At 38.4% G+C, this 14579-nt stretch overlaps 1 protein-coding gene across 2 annotated transcripts in view; it reads left to right on the forward strand.

Moving 5' to 3' along the window:
* Positions 1 to 14579, forward strand: part of Agbl1 (AGBL carboxypeptidase 1) — an 832602-nt gene that overhangs the window by 203399 nt on the left and 614624 nt on the right. For both annotated transcript variants that reach the window (XM_087188360.1, XM_021264792.2), the window contains exon 17: positions 6358 to 6511. In XM_087188360.1, coding sequence (XP_087044486.1) covers positions 6358 to 6511 — 154 coding nt within the window. The remainder of the gene's footprint in view (positions 1 to 6357; positions 6512 to 14579) is intronic.

Below are 14579 nucleotides of genomic sequence, written 5' to 3' on the forward strand. Positions count from 1 at the left end.
TCTTCTAAAGCTACAGTAATCAAGGCAGTGTTGGTGTAAGGAAAGACATATAGATCATTGGAATAAAACAGAGAATCTAGAAATAGAACCACACATATATGGTCAACTGAGTTATGAAAGATTATTTAACATTAACATTTTATAGACTATAAACTCAATTCAAGAACAGAGAAAAAGATAGTGTTTTCAGCAAATGGAACTAGAACACCTGGTATCTGTATATAAAAAATTAACCTCAACCCTTTATTTCCATACATAAAAATAACTCGAAAGGATCTATGAACCTAAATATGAAAGCCTAAAAGTATAAAACTTTAAGAAGGAATTATAAGGGAAAATGTTTATGAATTTAGGGTAGGCAAGAACTTCCTAGGATACAAAAAACATGATGTATATAAGCAAAAAATTGATAAATGAGATTCCATCAAAATTTAGAACTTTAAATGACATCATTAAAATGAAAAGTAGTCCTTAAACAGACCATATTTACAATGCATATAACCTATGCCCAGAAGATGTAAAGAACTCTTACAGCTCATTAATGGACAACCCAATTAAGAAGTAGACACAAGAAGATGATAAATAGCCAGTATAGCATGAGGAAAGGTGTGCAATTCTAGAATCAGAAAAATACTAATCAGTACAATAAGAAGATTGAATTATACACTCATTAGGGAGATGAAGTTAAAAGTTTTAAAAGCCTTGTTATGACTTTTTCTTTTTGTTGGATTCTCCCCTTTTGTGTTTAATTTGTCATGCCCAATGGATTCATTCTGCTGGGTTTCCTGGGGTTGTGATTCTCATTGTCTTTTCCTAGGGTATTGTCTAAAATTTTTTGGAGTGCCGGTTTGGTATTCAATAAGTTCCTGAGGTGCTCTTTATCCATGGAAGTATCATATTTCTCCATCAATTTTGAAAGATAATTTTGCAGGGTACATCAATCTGTGTTGGAGACTGTTTTCCCTTAGGGCTGGAAATACATCACTCCAAGCTCTTCTTGCCTTGAGAAGTCAGCTGTGATTCTGATGGGCTTTCCTTTGTATGTGATTTGTTTCTTTTCTCTCACTGCTTGTAGAATTTTGTTCTTCTGTTGGATTTCTGGAATCCTAACTATTATATGCCTATATGTAGATTTTTTTTTTATCATGGCTAGTTGGAGTCTTATATGCCTCACTTATCTGTTTGTCAAGTTCTTTCCCCCTGGTTGGGAAGTTTTCTGCCATCACTTCTGTGAATAGTTTTTTTTTATGTCATCTGCACTCTCTCCTCTTTCTTCATTGACTCCAATCAGTCTTATGTTATTCTTCTTTGCATTGTCTAGCAGCTGCTGGATTGATTTCCCGTGTTCCCTTTTAATTTTAAAGCAATTTTTCTTTTCCTGGTCACTAACTGTAATCTTATTTTCTATATCTGAAATTCTATCCTCATATTGGTTCCTTCTGCTGTGCAGACTTTCGATGGAGTTTTTAATCTCCTGGAAATCTGTTTGCATCTGTTTTATGGATTCCATTTGTTTCCTATGTTGGGATTCCATCATGTTCCTCAGCTCATCTATTTTTTTGTCTGTGTCCTCTCTAGATTTATTAATCTTGTCTTGCACTATGAGCACAATCTTTGCTGTTATCTGAGAAATTATTTCTGATTTCATTTTTCCCAGATCCTCTTTTGTTGCCAGTTCAGAGAGTCCAGGTGGTTGAGTATCAGATTGTTCCATCTTGTTTCCCTTTGGAGTTGCTGTAGGTCATCTGGAAGTCTGTTTTTGAGGCTTCTTTACATGTCTTCTCATTTCCATGGGGTGGGAGGGGGATGCTTCTGGTGCCCACGAGGCTCACCTTCTCTGTCCTAGGAGCGTGGGATGGTAGCGGGGGAGCTTCCTTCTGGTTGCTGGGACCAGCTCAGCTTCTCTGCCCTAGGAGCTTGGGATGGTGGTTGGGGAGCTTCCTTCTTGGTGCTAGGACTGGCTCAGCTTCTCTCAGAAGACTCAATTCTTAAGCAGGCTGTCCACCATCACACTAACACCCCCTCAGTATGAACTCTTGTGGCCATAGTAAAATGTGAAATAAATAGCAATGAGCAAGGGGTGACAGTGGGGAGGAGAAAGAAAGAGATTAAGTTCATAGAGGCAAATTTGTAAGGTACTGTTTTCCAAAGCCTGTTCTGTAGCACTCCAGTTTCCAGAGATCTTTAGAGAAAAAGTGTTTAATGGCCATATTAATTCATGAAGCACTGTCTGCTAGTTTTTCTCCTAAGCATTCACAATGTATATTGGCATATTAAAAACTAAGAGAAACCCTACCATCATAATATATCCTCATTTTATTAACTTTCCACTTTCCAAATGGTTTGGTACAGATTTCTTGCCTTCTCTCTCACCCCACCCCTACCCCAGCACTTATTGACATCTTGCAGGATGCCTTTGGAGAATGCTGCATCATTTTTCTTTTTTAATTTTGGAGCCTGAGATCTTGATAGGAGTTATGAAGCAAGATCTACTTAGTCTAGATTTCCATAAAAAGCATCATAACAGCAGATTTCACCAGAAATGTATGAAAGTGATAAAATGTAATTTGTTCATGATCACAATGAATATAATCGAAATCTAACATTATCCATTATCTGTAACTAATTTCTGCTTTCTAAGATGCCTTGGAAACACTACTGGTAGGGTGGAGACATTTCCATTCTTGTTCTGGAACACCCAGGTGCCCTCCTCTTATATGAGTGTTTTAATTAATAATTTAAGATTAATTTTCTCTTCAACTTGTACTAAAATCATTTTTTTTACTTGTCTGGTTTCTTTTATTGTCAGAAAATATGGTTTGTACAACTTCTCCTTTTTAAAAAGCATATAGTGAATTTTTAACAATATATGATAATTTTCGTTATACTTTTATGAGTTTTTGAGGAAAATATAATAAAAGATGCTCTCTTTAAAGACAAAGTTTGACATACATCTAAACAATAGCATTAAAATGTTCTGTGTCATTTTTTTGAGTACTGTGATGCTTTCTTAAAACTTCCCATTCTTACAATAATTTGTCACCTTCTGCTGTTTTGTGTTATGCATTTTAATCCCATGTTATTGGATTCTTAAGATTTATGGGTTTTATATGTTCATTGTGAATCATGCCATTTATCTAAATAAGATTTAAAAATTCCATTTAATGTACTTGATCCTGAATATGACTTTGTCATATATTACTGTTGCCATGCCTGCTTTAATTTATGTTTGCTTATCCTTTTAGTTTCAATATTTCTCCCTTAAAATGCTTGAATAGAGGCAAGTAAAATGAAAAAATAATATAGAAGTGCTTCTCATAGTCAGTAGGCCTCTTTAATCTTATTTCTTAGAGACAACATGCACTGGAATTTAAAAAATGTAATCTGAAGTTTTTTTGTCATTTAATAAGACTCATTAAATTGTTTATACTTTTAGCCATTTTTATTACTCCTGTCCTTTTGCTTTTATGCTCTTTTTGATGCTTTGTTAATGTCTTTCTTTTCTTTCATTTTCTTATGCAACATGGTCTATATTTCTTTGAGTTTTTCCCTCAAGTATTTATTACTCTACTAGTGCCTCCCTTTGGGTTCCTAAAAACAGCATACTTGAACTTATGTTTCTCCATCAACAACAGCAGCTAACATGGAGTGTGTCTTACATGACACATCCTTTCTGCATCCATTATATAACTAAATTATACAACTATGAGTTATGTAATGGTATGTTTATACTCATTTTAAAGGCAAGAAAACTGAGTCATAAAGAGCTTAAATAAAGAATTTCCATAGCCTTCCCAGAATCCACAGCCAGAATGTTACCTCAGGCAGTTTGACAAACATCTCCCCTCTTCCTTAGCCTTCTTGCTCTTCTGCCTTTCTGTTTCCAAGAATTAAGTACTATTATTATATCTTTTCAAGTTGAAACAGTTAACATTTTGTTTCAATTTATCCTTCCTCACATATCTCTCTAATTTCACTTTTAAACTGTGATGACATCAAATTTTGACAATATGTACTTTATTCCTAAATAATTTATGTTTGCTTTATTCAATAACCATATTTTAAATATTCATTTAGACTTAACTGAATTTTTATTAAAATCCTCTTACATTATTCTTTAGCTTGATTTTGGGGCAACTGACATATGTGTCCAAGTCATTATTTTCAATAGAGAAAAGATGATATGTTTTCTGGGCTTTTGCATATCTGAACATGAGTGCTACATTTATTTTTGAATAAAAACTTGGCTAATATAGGTGTATAGGATTATAATCCTTTCTCCTTTCAAACCCTAGGCATTGCTCCCTTTCCTCTGGCATGTAGTGTTGCTGAAGGAAGTGTGAGCCAAGAATGGCTTATTTTTGTGTACAGATATACTTACAGTAGGTGTATTTACAAACACACTCACAGGGCCTCCCCCTTGGGAACATGCAAGCCCTATTCTGCTCAAAGAACAGTGGTGTTGGGTTTAGAATGAATCAGCCGCATAAGCCTAGGCTTTCTTGAGAATGAAATTCATAAAGAATATAGAAAGAATACAGGGATGGCAGAAGCCAGCAACACAGCACGCATACAGAAGGTTTAGTCAAGGTCATTGGACTCCCAAGCACATGTTACTTTGTTCCAGTCACTCTTCCTAAAGGAATTGTGTGGTCATGAGAGATGATACTCTCTAAATGTGGACCATCTCAACCTAGAAAAGCTATCAACCCTGAAGGTCCTTCAGCCCTAGCTACCAGAACCTTTCGTGATGTGTGTTTATGCATGTTCAATTTAGCTACAGTGTCTCCTCACAGGCATGTGGCCACCTCCCAATTTCTAGCATGGGCACATCTGTCAATACTTGGGACTTGTTACTCTGAGAATAATCAAAATGATGCAGTACACAGGTCACACACATAAACATCAGCTAAATTCTCATTTATCTTGAACCTAGGAGAGATAGTCTCCTTATAAGTCTGAAGTTGAAAGCATGGACATCTTTGGGGGATCATAATTCTGCCCACTACGTCTGTAGTAAATCTTTCCCACACGTAAACACTTCCTCTGCCTTTTGAGGGAGCTACACTCTTGTTCATAAGATATTTGTGAATGTTTTATAAATATTTTCGTAAGATTGTATCTGCTTTTGTCGCATTTATGTAGTAGGCTTACTAAGTGCAGAGGAACAAGTTGAGTAGTTTTTCCTTGGCCCCATTAATACCTCGATGAAAACTTTAAATCATGAGCTGGGAGGATAATTTCTGTGTGCTGATGTTCCACTGCAGAAGGATGGCTCTCCCTGCCTGGTTACTGAAGCCAGTGTAAGCAGGTGGCTGTGGCTGGGTGTGCAGAGGCTAAGCAGGGAAATCTCTGCTTGTTTATGACTAGTTCCAGTGTTCAAGTTAGGGAAAATGGCTTAAGAGGTCTGAAGGATTGTTTAACAGATGTCCTGGTTTCAATAGCTATTCCATTTTTCCAATTATTCTGTGTTTCTAATGAGCATTTAAATGGGGAGGTATGGTATGGAAACGTCAGTTGTTGGTAGTTAGCTGCTGTGTTAATTCAGCCATCCCCCAGGGTCAGATGCTTTTGACTTTCTCCAGTGTGATCACAACTCTCCTTTATTGCATGGTCCTGTTGTACTCTGTGCTGGTGAAGCTCTGTCTCAGCTCCCAGTGCTTTGGTTATGCTCTGTCTTCAAGGTAACCACCACACCCTTTATGTGCCTATGTGTGGGAAGTGTGCTTTGTGTCCTTGCTTCTGGCTTTCAATGATGGTTCCTGTTCAACCTTCCTAAACTTCTAGGCAGCAGGAATGGACACTATTTATTTATTTATTTATTTATGGTACTGGAGATTGAATGCAGGGACTTCACAGTGAGCTACATCTCCAGTCCTTTTCTTTTCTTTTCCTTTCTCTTTCTTTCTTTCTTTCTTTCTTTCTTTCTTTCTTTCTTTCTTTCTTTCTTTCTTTCTTTCTCTTTTTAAAATAAATTTTGAGACAAGGTTTTGCGAAGTCCCTAACTTGCATAGGATGGGCTTGAACTTGGGATCTTCCTGTCTCAGCTGCAGAGAGTGCTAGGATTACAGGCATGTGCCACCTTGCCCAGCTATTTTTTTTTTCCCATACCGGGGATTGAACTCAGGTCCTTGTGCTTGCACAGCAGGCAGCAAAACCACTGAGCTAAATCCCCGGCCCCATGCCCAGGTATTAATAGACCCCTTTTAATCACTCAATGCCTAATATCACACAGATCTAAGTACAAAACTACTTATAAACCATAAGGATTTAAGCAATGTGAGCTGTTATTGCTCTTCACTATTATTCTTATATAAAATATTGATAATATACATTCTTGCTTTACTTCTCCTCCAGACTCACCTTGAGATCTTGGAAAAAAGTATCAATCCCAGGAAAATCTACTTCCGGCAGGCCACTCTCTGCCAGACACTGGGTGGGAATCCATGTCCACTGGTGACCATCACAGCCATGCCTGAGTCTAATTGTGCTGACCATCTGGAGCAGTTCCGTGAGTAAAACAGGCATCTTTTATTGGAAGATTTGCTTGGGGGAGGAACCTCTACAATTTTGGGAGCACTCTGTCCCTTTGAGATTGAAGCTCCATGGAGAGTTGGGTACTTATCTGTTTTTTTATAGAAATACAGTCCTAATTCTTCTTGTTATGATACTCAGGATAAATATTAATGTTGCTTTGTTGTTAGAGAGAAAATAAATTGCAAACAATCAGGAAGATGAAATGATGTGCTGGAATAGAAAGCAGATAACTAGTGACATTCACTTCCTTTCTGAAAACAGAACCAGGACTCTGAATCATTTTTTCCAACCTCTAATCCAGGGAATTTTCTCATTATGCTCATTGCTGTTAAATTACTCTCAGTCAGTCAAGGTATGGAAAGAAAGCGGATTCTTTGAGGCGTGCAGAAGAATCCTCTTGATGACCCTAATACTAGGATTTGAAGGGTTGAGGGTGTGAAGGAAGCTCTAGCTATGAACTGTGAAACCAAACTAAAGCCAAACTAAGTACACACACACACACACACACAAGTACAGACACACGCACGCACACACACACAATACAGTGCACAATACAGCATAAGTATGACCTCCTTGTCATCCACAAGCTTTTGTAAATGGCTCTGGACAGAACTCTAGACCTTAGCTAGGTAAGAGAAACTAAAGTGAATGAGGAATGCTTTGCAATGCAAGGAAATTTGGAAGATGGAAGAAAAGACTGGAGAATAAAAACCCAGCTAATTTATCCCCGGAAGATACCGCCTAACTTGATGAGGTGGTAATGGCATTCAAGTGACTCTTTGGTGGCTACAAAATGTAATTTCTTTTTTTTAGTTTGGTACCAGGGATCAAACTCGGGTCTTTGTGCTTGCGTGGCAGGCGGTGAAACCACTGAGCTAAATCCCCGGCCCCAACAAAATGTAATTTCTTACACCCCATCACATCTGACAATGGATGCTTAACAACCTGGCTAATCAACAACCGATTATCCCGTCTGAATTAATGAGGCCCTAAAATACTTTAATGAATAATAAGGGGTTTTTCAAAAATTCTCTTATGTGTTTTATACATTTAAGAGCAATTTCTCTAACAGTCACAGAGCTCCACCTGGCAGATAAAAAACTGCTTGGGAGTTAGAGATAGTAACCCTTCCAGGACTATCTTCCTTGAACAATCATTTATTTAAGACAGTGGATACATATAAATTTGTTTTCCAAGTTCTGCTTCTACGGAGGAGGAGAGAAGAACCCCAATGTGTAATTGTGAGATGGAAGTACTTGTGCTTTTGCATTTTTATTTATTCTGATATTGTTGCTTTTGCTGACATTATAGTTACAGAGATCATTCTTATTTTGAGGAGAGGACTTGAAACACAGGCAAGGCCCATACATAATTTGGTACTCCAAGAAGCAGTTCAGTTAAAAAAAGAGAGACAGAAAGGAAAGTTCCCTTAGTACCCCTTTATATAAATCAAAGGAGGCCAGTGTTTGCTTGCTGTCTGTATGCTTAGTTATAATAAATGTATACTTACACATCATTGTGGGTGTTTGGTTTTTCTCTTTTCTCTTAAACATGTGGTAATATGTCAGCCATTGTTCATCTCTGAAGGTACTGGGGTAGGAGCAGGGACCTGTGGTGGTCAGATGAATGATGTTCATTGTTTTTAATCACTTGCAATGAAACCAAGGCTGTGATCCAGGTGAAAGGACCAATAAGGGCTGTCTTCATAGTTGCGTCACTTGTACAGTTGCACAGGTTCCCTACTTAGAGGAGCAGGCACTTTGTTTAATGTTCTGTGATAGTCACCTTAAAATTATTTTAAAAATTTTTACTAGGTTATTTATGGCAACATGGATAGAACTGGAGGACGTTATGTTAACATGAAATAAGATGGGCACAGAAAGATAAGTATCACAATCACACTTATTGTGAGAAACTAAAAAGGGGATCTAGTAGAAGTAGAGACCAGAATAATACTGCAATTGCCAGGGGCTGGGAAGGGTGGTGTGGGGAGATGGAGAGGAGGTCTAGTGGGTACTTGCGTGCAGTTGAGGAGGAGGAATAGCATCTAATGTTCTGTAGCACAGTAAGATCGAGAGTTTATAATTATTAGTAAGTAAAATGTCAACAATTAATTATATAATTCAAAATAGGTAGTAGGGAGGATTTGGGGCATATTCAGTGATAAATGTCAGAGGCACAGGATATGCCAATTACTGACTTGTATTAGAATTTTATACTGAGCTCCATAAATTAGCTGTCAATTAAAACTTACAGTATTAGATTAAAAAGTAAAAGACTTGAAGAAAAAATAATTTTTTTCCTTAAATCCTTTTATTGGTACATTTTAGGTGTACAGTACATTTACATTTATCATTGGGTGTTTGTACCTGTACATGATGTATCTTGGTTCTTATTTTTTCCCCCATTACCTGTGCGCCCTTCATCCCTCCACCCTTCCCTATTTACATAGATTTCATTTCCATTTTTTTTCTTTTCTCATAATTTTTCCTTTCTTTTCTTTCCTTCCCCTTCCCCTCCCACCACCCCTACCCCTTTGGACCTTTTCCTATTTCAAAGTATCAATTATTTGTTATTAATCCTTGTAATCCTTATTTATACTTTCAGTTTCTCACACTAGAGAAACTAATCAGTATTTACACGTGTGTCCTATTTATTTCACTTAAGAGTATGGCCTCAATATGCATCCATTTAGCTATAAGTGACTAGTTTCTCATTCTTTATGGCTGAATAGTACTCCATTTTATATAAAAAATAAGTTTTTAAAAGGGTCCCTGCATTTTCATTTTGCACTGTTCCCTACCAGTTATGTAGCTGGTCCTGAGAGTGCCTGAAGGTTAGACAGCCAGAACGTGGGAAGCCCGGTGCCCTTCCATACTACCATCCTCTTTCTGAGTCATAGAAGAAGAATTCTAACCCATTTGTCCCCTTCACTGACAATCTTATTTGTGTGGACTATGTGGCTGATAGCTATCTTTTACTATAGCGATTACTTTTAGGAATGCTCATATTATGGTTTAGATCTAGAACGTCTCCCACAAGTCTCAAGTGTTCACAAGGGTTCATGGGGCACTGTATCATCAGGAGATTGAACCATTTATACGTTCACACCTAATGTGCTGTTAAGGGTGGGCCTGCTTGGAAGAAGTATGTCACTGGAGGTATGCCTTTGGAGGGTGTATCTCCCTGTGGGGCTCCTTCCTTCTCTCTCTGTTTCCTGGCCACCGTGACATGAGCAGCTTTCTTCTACCAGGCCCTTCTACTTTGCCTTGAAACCAGCTGACCATCGGCTGGAACCCCAAAACTGTAAGCAAAATTCAACCTCTTCTTTAAGTTGTGGGTGTTGGATATTTTATCCCAGCAGTAGGAAAGTGACTAATAAACTTCATTTTAAGGACAGATAAGTAGGGGCTGAGGGAGGTTAAATACCATAATTGATGGTGGTGCCGGATTCTAAACCTTGTTATTCTAATGTCAGAGTCTACATACACAACAGATGTGCTGATTCCATCACTATGTTCAGCATCAACATTCTGGCTTTACTCTGTGAGCCAGGACTTCCTCTAGTAAGGCTGTGGATTTAGCTCAGTGGTGCCGCACCTGCCTGGCAAGTACAAGGTCCTGAGTTCAATTCTTGGTATCAAAAATCTTCCTCTAGAGCTTACTTGTTAGAGAAGTGCATGTTAAATGGACCACAAATGTCATGTTCTCTTACTGCTCACAATGAAGTTTATTCTCCTTTTTTTATCTATCAGAAGCATTTTCATGGTGGCTATTTCAGGCACTAGGCCAGGAAGGGAGAGAAAAGATTCTTCTGGCCCTAAGGTCTTTCCTAAGACCCTCAGAGGCTTGCAAAAAGCTGGAGATCTGGGGGCACAGCCTCAGCCTGAATATATAATAAAAAATTTACAGAGCAATTTGGAATATATGCAGGAACACATGGCATTGCCCTGTTCCTAAAATAAAGAAGCCAGCATAATATAAACACCACCTACTCTCCAAAGTACAATAGCCATGCCTATAATTTAGAAGTAAAACCATTAACTTCCTTTGAGCCCCAGAACATGATGTGCTGATTTGTGTTGAACTTGACACATGAATTAGCAGCTCAAGATATTCCTAACACCAGGCTGCCCTGTAGATGAGCTTAAATTGTCTTACCTGCATCTTCCTCCTAGGGACTGGCTTAGCTTTGGTCAGGTGTGAGATGTTGAACTGTGATACGGCCAGTTTCTGATTCGTTGGCTGCCAGTCACCTCTCATAAAGAAGGAATGTGGTTCCAAAGGACTTTCCTTCCACTTTGTTGAATTATCACTTGAGCCTTATTTTAGAAACCCATGAAATAAAAGCACGGCCACAGGGCTGAGGGACAATGCCCCTGATCAGGGCTGCTTTCCTTGGTGGTTTGTCTAAAGTCCCAGACCTGGAAATTATGGAGGACAACTTATTGATTACTTTTTGTTCTTCCTAGGGTCTGTGCTGCAGAGAATCTCCCAGAAGCATTTATTTGGTTTGATTTATTTTCCAAAAGCATTTTCATTTAAAAAAGTTATTTTCTCAGAAACATTTAGCTATACTTTGTGATAAATATGTTTCCAGTACAGTAGTCACCAGATTTGCTGGCTATAAACTTTATCATTGCTTGGAAAACTGAGGATGAGGCCTTCTTTGCAGTGCTCCCAAGAGAGAGGGCTCCCTACTTCACACCTGGAGAATTGAGCCCTCAAGGCCAAGATGTTGGACCTTCAGGAGTTACACTACCCTTTTCCTGGGACAAGGAATAGGATGTTCTTGGGCAAAGTGTCACTGAAGCAATTATGAAAGAGCTAGGTTTGAGGGGAAGCTGATAATAAAAGTGAGTGATTACCAAGTGCATGGTGTTGGATGCCTATAATCCCAGCACTCTGGGAAGTGGAAGCAAGAGGATCATAAGTTGGAGCCCAGCCCAGGTAATTTAATGACTTAGCGAGACCCTGTCTCAAAAAACCCCCCCAAACAAACAATAAAACAAAACCCCCAAAACAAGGTGCTGAGGGGTGTAGCTCAATGTGAAGGCCCTGGGTTCAATCCCCAGTACTGAAAAAAAGGATAAACATCTCATTCTATTCTTCATTGGTTACTAGAGTTCTGGCATAATTACCTTAGCATATTTAAATTAATTAACACATTATATGTTATTAATTAGCAGACTCTTTGAATATACAGTTTGATTAGCAGACTCTTTGAATATACAGTTTCCAGGTAGAGTGGAGATGTTATCTGTAGTCTGTCTATTCTTCTGAAATAATGGAAGAGTGAGTGTGTGTGTATGTGTGTGTGTTCTGCTTTCTTGGATTTGAACTGAGAGAAGATGCTAAATTTATAAGCCAAATGAGAAAGCGGTTCAGAGTAGAGAAAGTAAAGAAAGCCTTTGGGGTCATTATTCATCTAAATTCTAGTAAAAGTAGACAGTAATATTGAAGGTCATTATTTTCCCAGGTCTGGAGCGGAGAGTGGGTCTACATTATTGTAGACTCAGCCATTCCTCAAACCATTCTTGCTTTCTGCCTCTTCTTGAACACAATGTGCTGCCTTTGTAGGGAAATTAATCTTAAAACCTTTGGATCTCCCTGTACTAGTTGTGTTTATCTCCATTTTTCAGATGGCCACTTAAGGAAAGTACATCACTGGTCTTGGTGCAGTAAGTGGTCACTGAGGAAGGAGTCTCCAGGTCTCTACCCCACATTCCCATTTATCCTGCACTTCAGGCTGTGCCTCCCCTGAAAATTTCCCCTGAAATACACACAATCAAAACACAATGCTTATCGAAGACCATTGTTTTGTTAACTTTCTCATTTTCTCCACATTTCCCATAAAAAATCACATTATAAGTGGCCATTTCTGCCCAGAGAAAGGTGAGTCTTGTTTCAGTTTGAAGACCTGCATCTCTGTGACAGGTGCTTAATTTTCTTCAGGAGTTTTTTTTTGTTTTTGTTTTGCCAAATTGGACATCCATGTCCTCAACTACTACCGCCATATTGCCTTGATTGTCCTTAAGAGTGATCTGAAAGGAGGAACTAATTTGGGAAAATATTCCGAGGGAAAATGTCATTCTCTTATTAGAAACACACTTATTCTCAAAGTGAATAGTCCCTACCTGCTCATCGAGTGGTGAAAACAACAAAGGTGGATAGGAGGGGGTGGAGCTGCTATTTTTGCAACCTGAGACACCTTCACCCTGCGTTTATTACAACTTAAAAGAGCAGAGCATAACCTTTCTACATCTCTGGAGGTGAGATAATCTCACTCTGCTGCTACAGACTCCCATGGCTCACACACTGTTCTTTCCAGGGGGTCTAAGGTGGGGGAAAGCTAAGGCTGCATTTGTAGTTGTTAAAGAATTCCTTTCTTTTTTCTTTTTCTTAAAAACATTCTTACAAAAGCAATGTTCTATTCAGCCTGCCATTATGCTAAAAGCTTTTCCTTAGGAGACAATAGCTGTTCTCAGAAAAAAGATTTACATGAGGTCCCCAGGGTGTAATGAGCTACCACACAGGCACCTGCCTGGGGTTGGGAGTTGTCACTTGTAAGTGGTATTAAATTAGGATGGAGTGGAAAAATACACAGTTACAGAATTCCCCTTTTGGCTTCTTTGCAAATCATTTTCCATCCTACTGGCCTTTGTCTCTTTTTGAGACACCTGATCAGATGCCAAGAACAGAGCTTTCTGTTGGGGGGAGTTAGTAAGTGACAACCATGGTCCAAGTAAAACAGGAAACTCAAGTGAAGTGAAAACGTCGCACTCTTGGAAACTTCTCCCACAGGCATGTAGGGCCAAGTAATACTATGGGATCACTGAATTTAAGTCCTTAAAAATCCATGAAGTCGGGCTGGGGATTTAGCTCAGAGGTTCCACCTCCTGCCTCGAAAGCACAAGGTCCCAATTTCGAACTCCAGTACCACCCCCTAAAAAAATCCATGAAGTCTATCAAGTTCAAATCTCTGTTACTAGTGGGGGACTGGGCTCAGAGAAAGGAGCTGACTGGTGTGGGTAAGCTAGCCAGCTGGTGGTAGAGGTAGCTACAGACCTCAGGCTTGTGATCTCCTGGTTAAGCCATCTTTTTTTTTCTTTTTCTTTTTTTCACTGGTGCTGACAAATATTTGAGCTAAAAAAAATTAAGTGTAAGAGGATAATGTCATCTCTCCATGGAAATCTTAAAAAAAAAAAGGAGTTGGAATTAGAGAAATTTAACTGTACCCTTTCCTTGCCTTGGGATTTCCATCTCTTCAGGCAACCAGGGCAAGATATCACAGTAGAAATTAGGAATACAAAGATAAATATCACTTAATCCTATCAAATTCTGTCAACAAAGCATTCATGATCTACATTGTGTGTGTGTGTATGTATGTAAGTCATATAAACAGGTTATTATAGTGCAGCAAGTTATCCTATGACAGAGTTCTGAAAACCCTGCAGTGAAAGCACAGAGAAGAGAGGATTTATCTGTGTGGTAAAATCAAAGGGGGATTTCTATCTGTGAAGGTAACCTGCATCAACCCCATATGCATGGAGTTCTCATATTAACAGAGCTTTGCTTTCAAGGCAACCTCAGTTGGGAATCCAAAACCTATTTGAAGAACAATCTGAAATTTTCTTGCGAATTCATGAAAAGAAAGGACTATAAAGCACATCCAAACTATCTTAAATTTGTTTTTCCTCATCTTTCTTACTATTCTAGATTTGTTCACACATGGGTAGTGATTCACAACAATGTCATTATTTCAATATGAACCCCTCAGAACCCCATGACATTTTGATGGGTTGGATATCTCCTTTCTCCTTTATAGTTTGGCTTTGTGACTTTTAAAAGGAAGGCCAAGAATTCTTCCTCCTTCCATGGCTGGTGGTGGTGGTATGGAAATTGTAAAACCTAATAATTTAATAGTTTGCTTTATACTGTGTCACAAAGTATGATATATGATATGTCATGTAAGTACTTTACTCTTACAAAGTTTTACATATTGTTTGGTCCTCATAGTTGCTTTGCAAATTAAGGAAGAA

The sequence above is a fragment of the Heterocephalus glaber genome, unplaced genomic scaffold (assembly GCF_053883595.1).
Source record: "Heterocephalus glaber isolate CG9 unplaced genomic scaffold, H.glaber_assembly_v1.0 deba00001531, whole genome shotgun sequence".
Taxonomy (NCBI): domain Eukaryota; kingdom Metazoa; phylum Chordata; class Mammalia; order Rodentia; family Bathyergidae; genus Heterocephalus; species Heterocephalus glaber.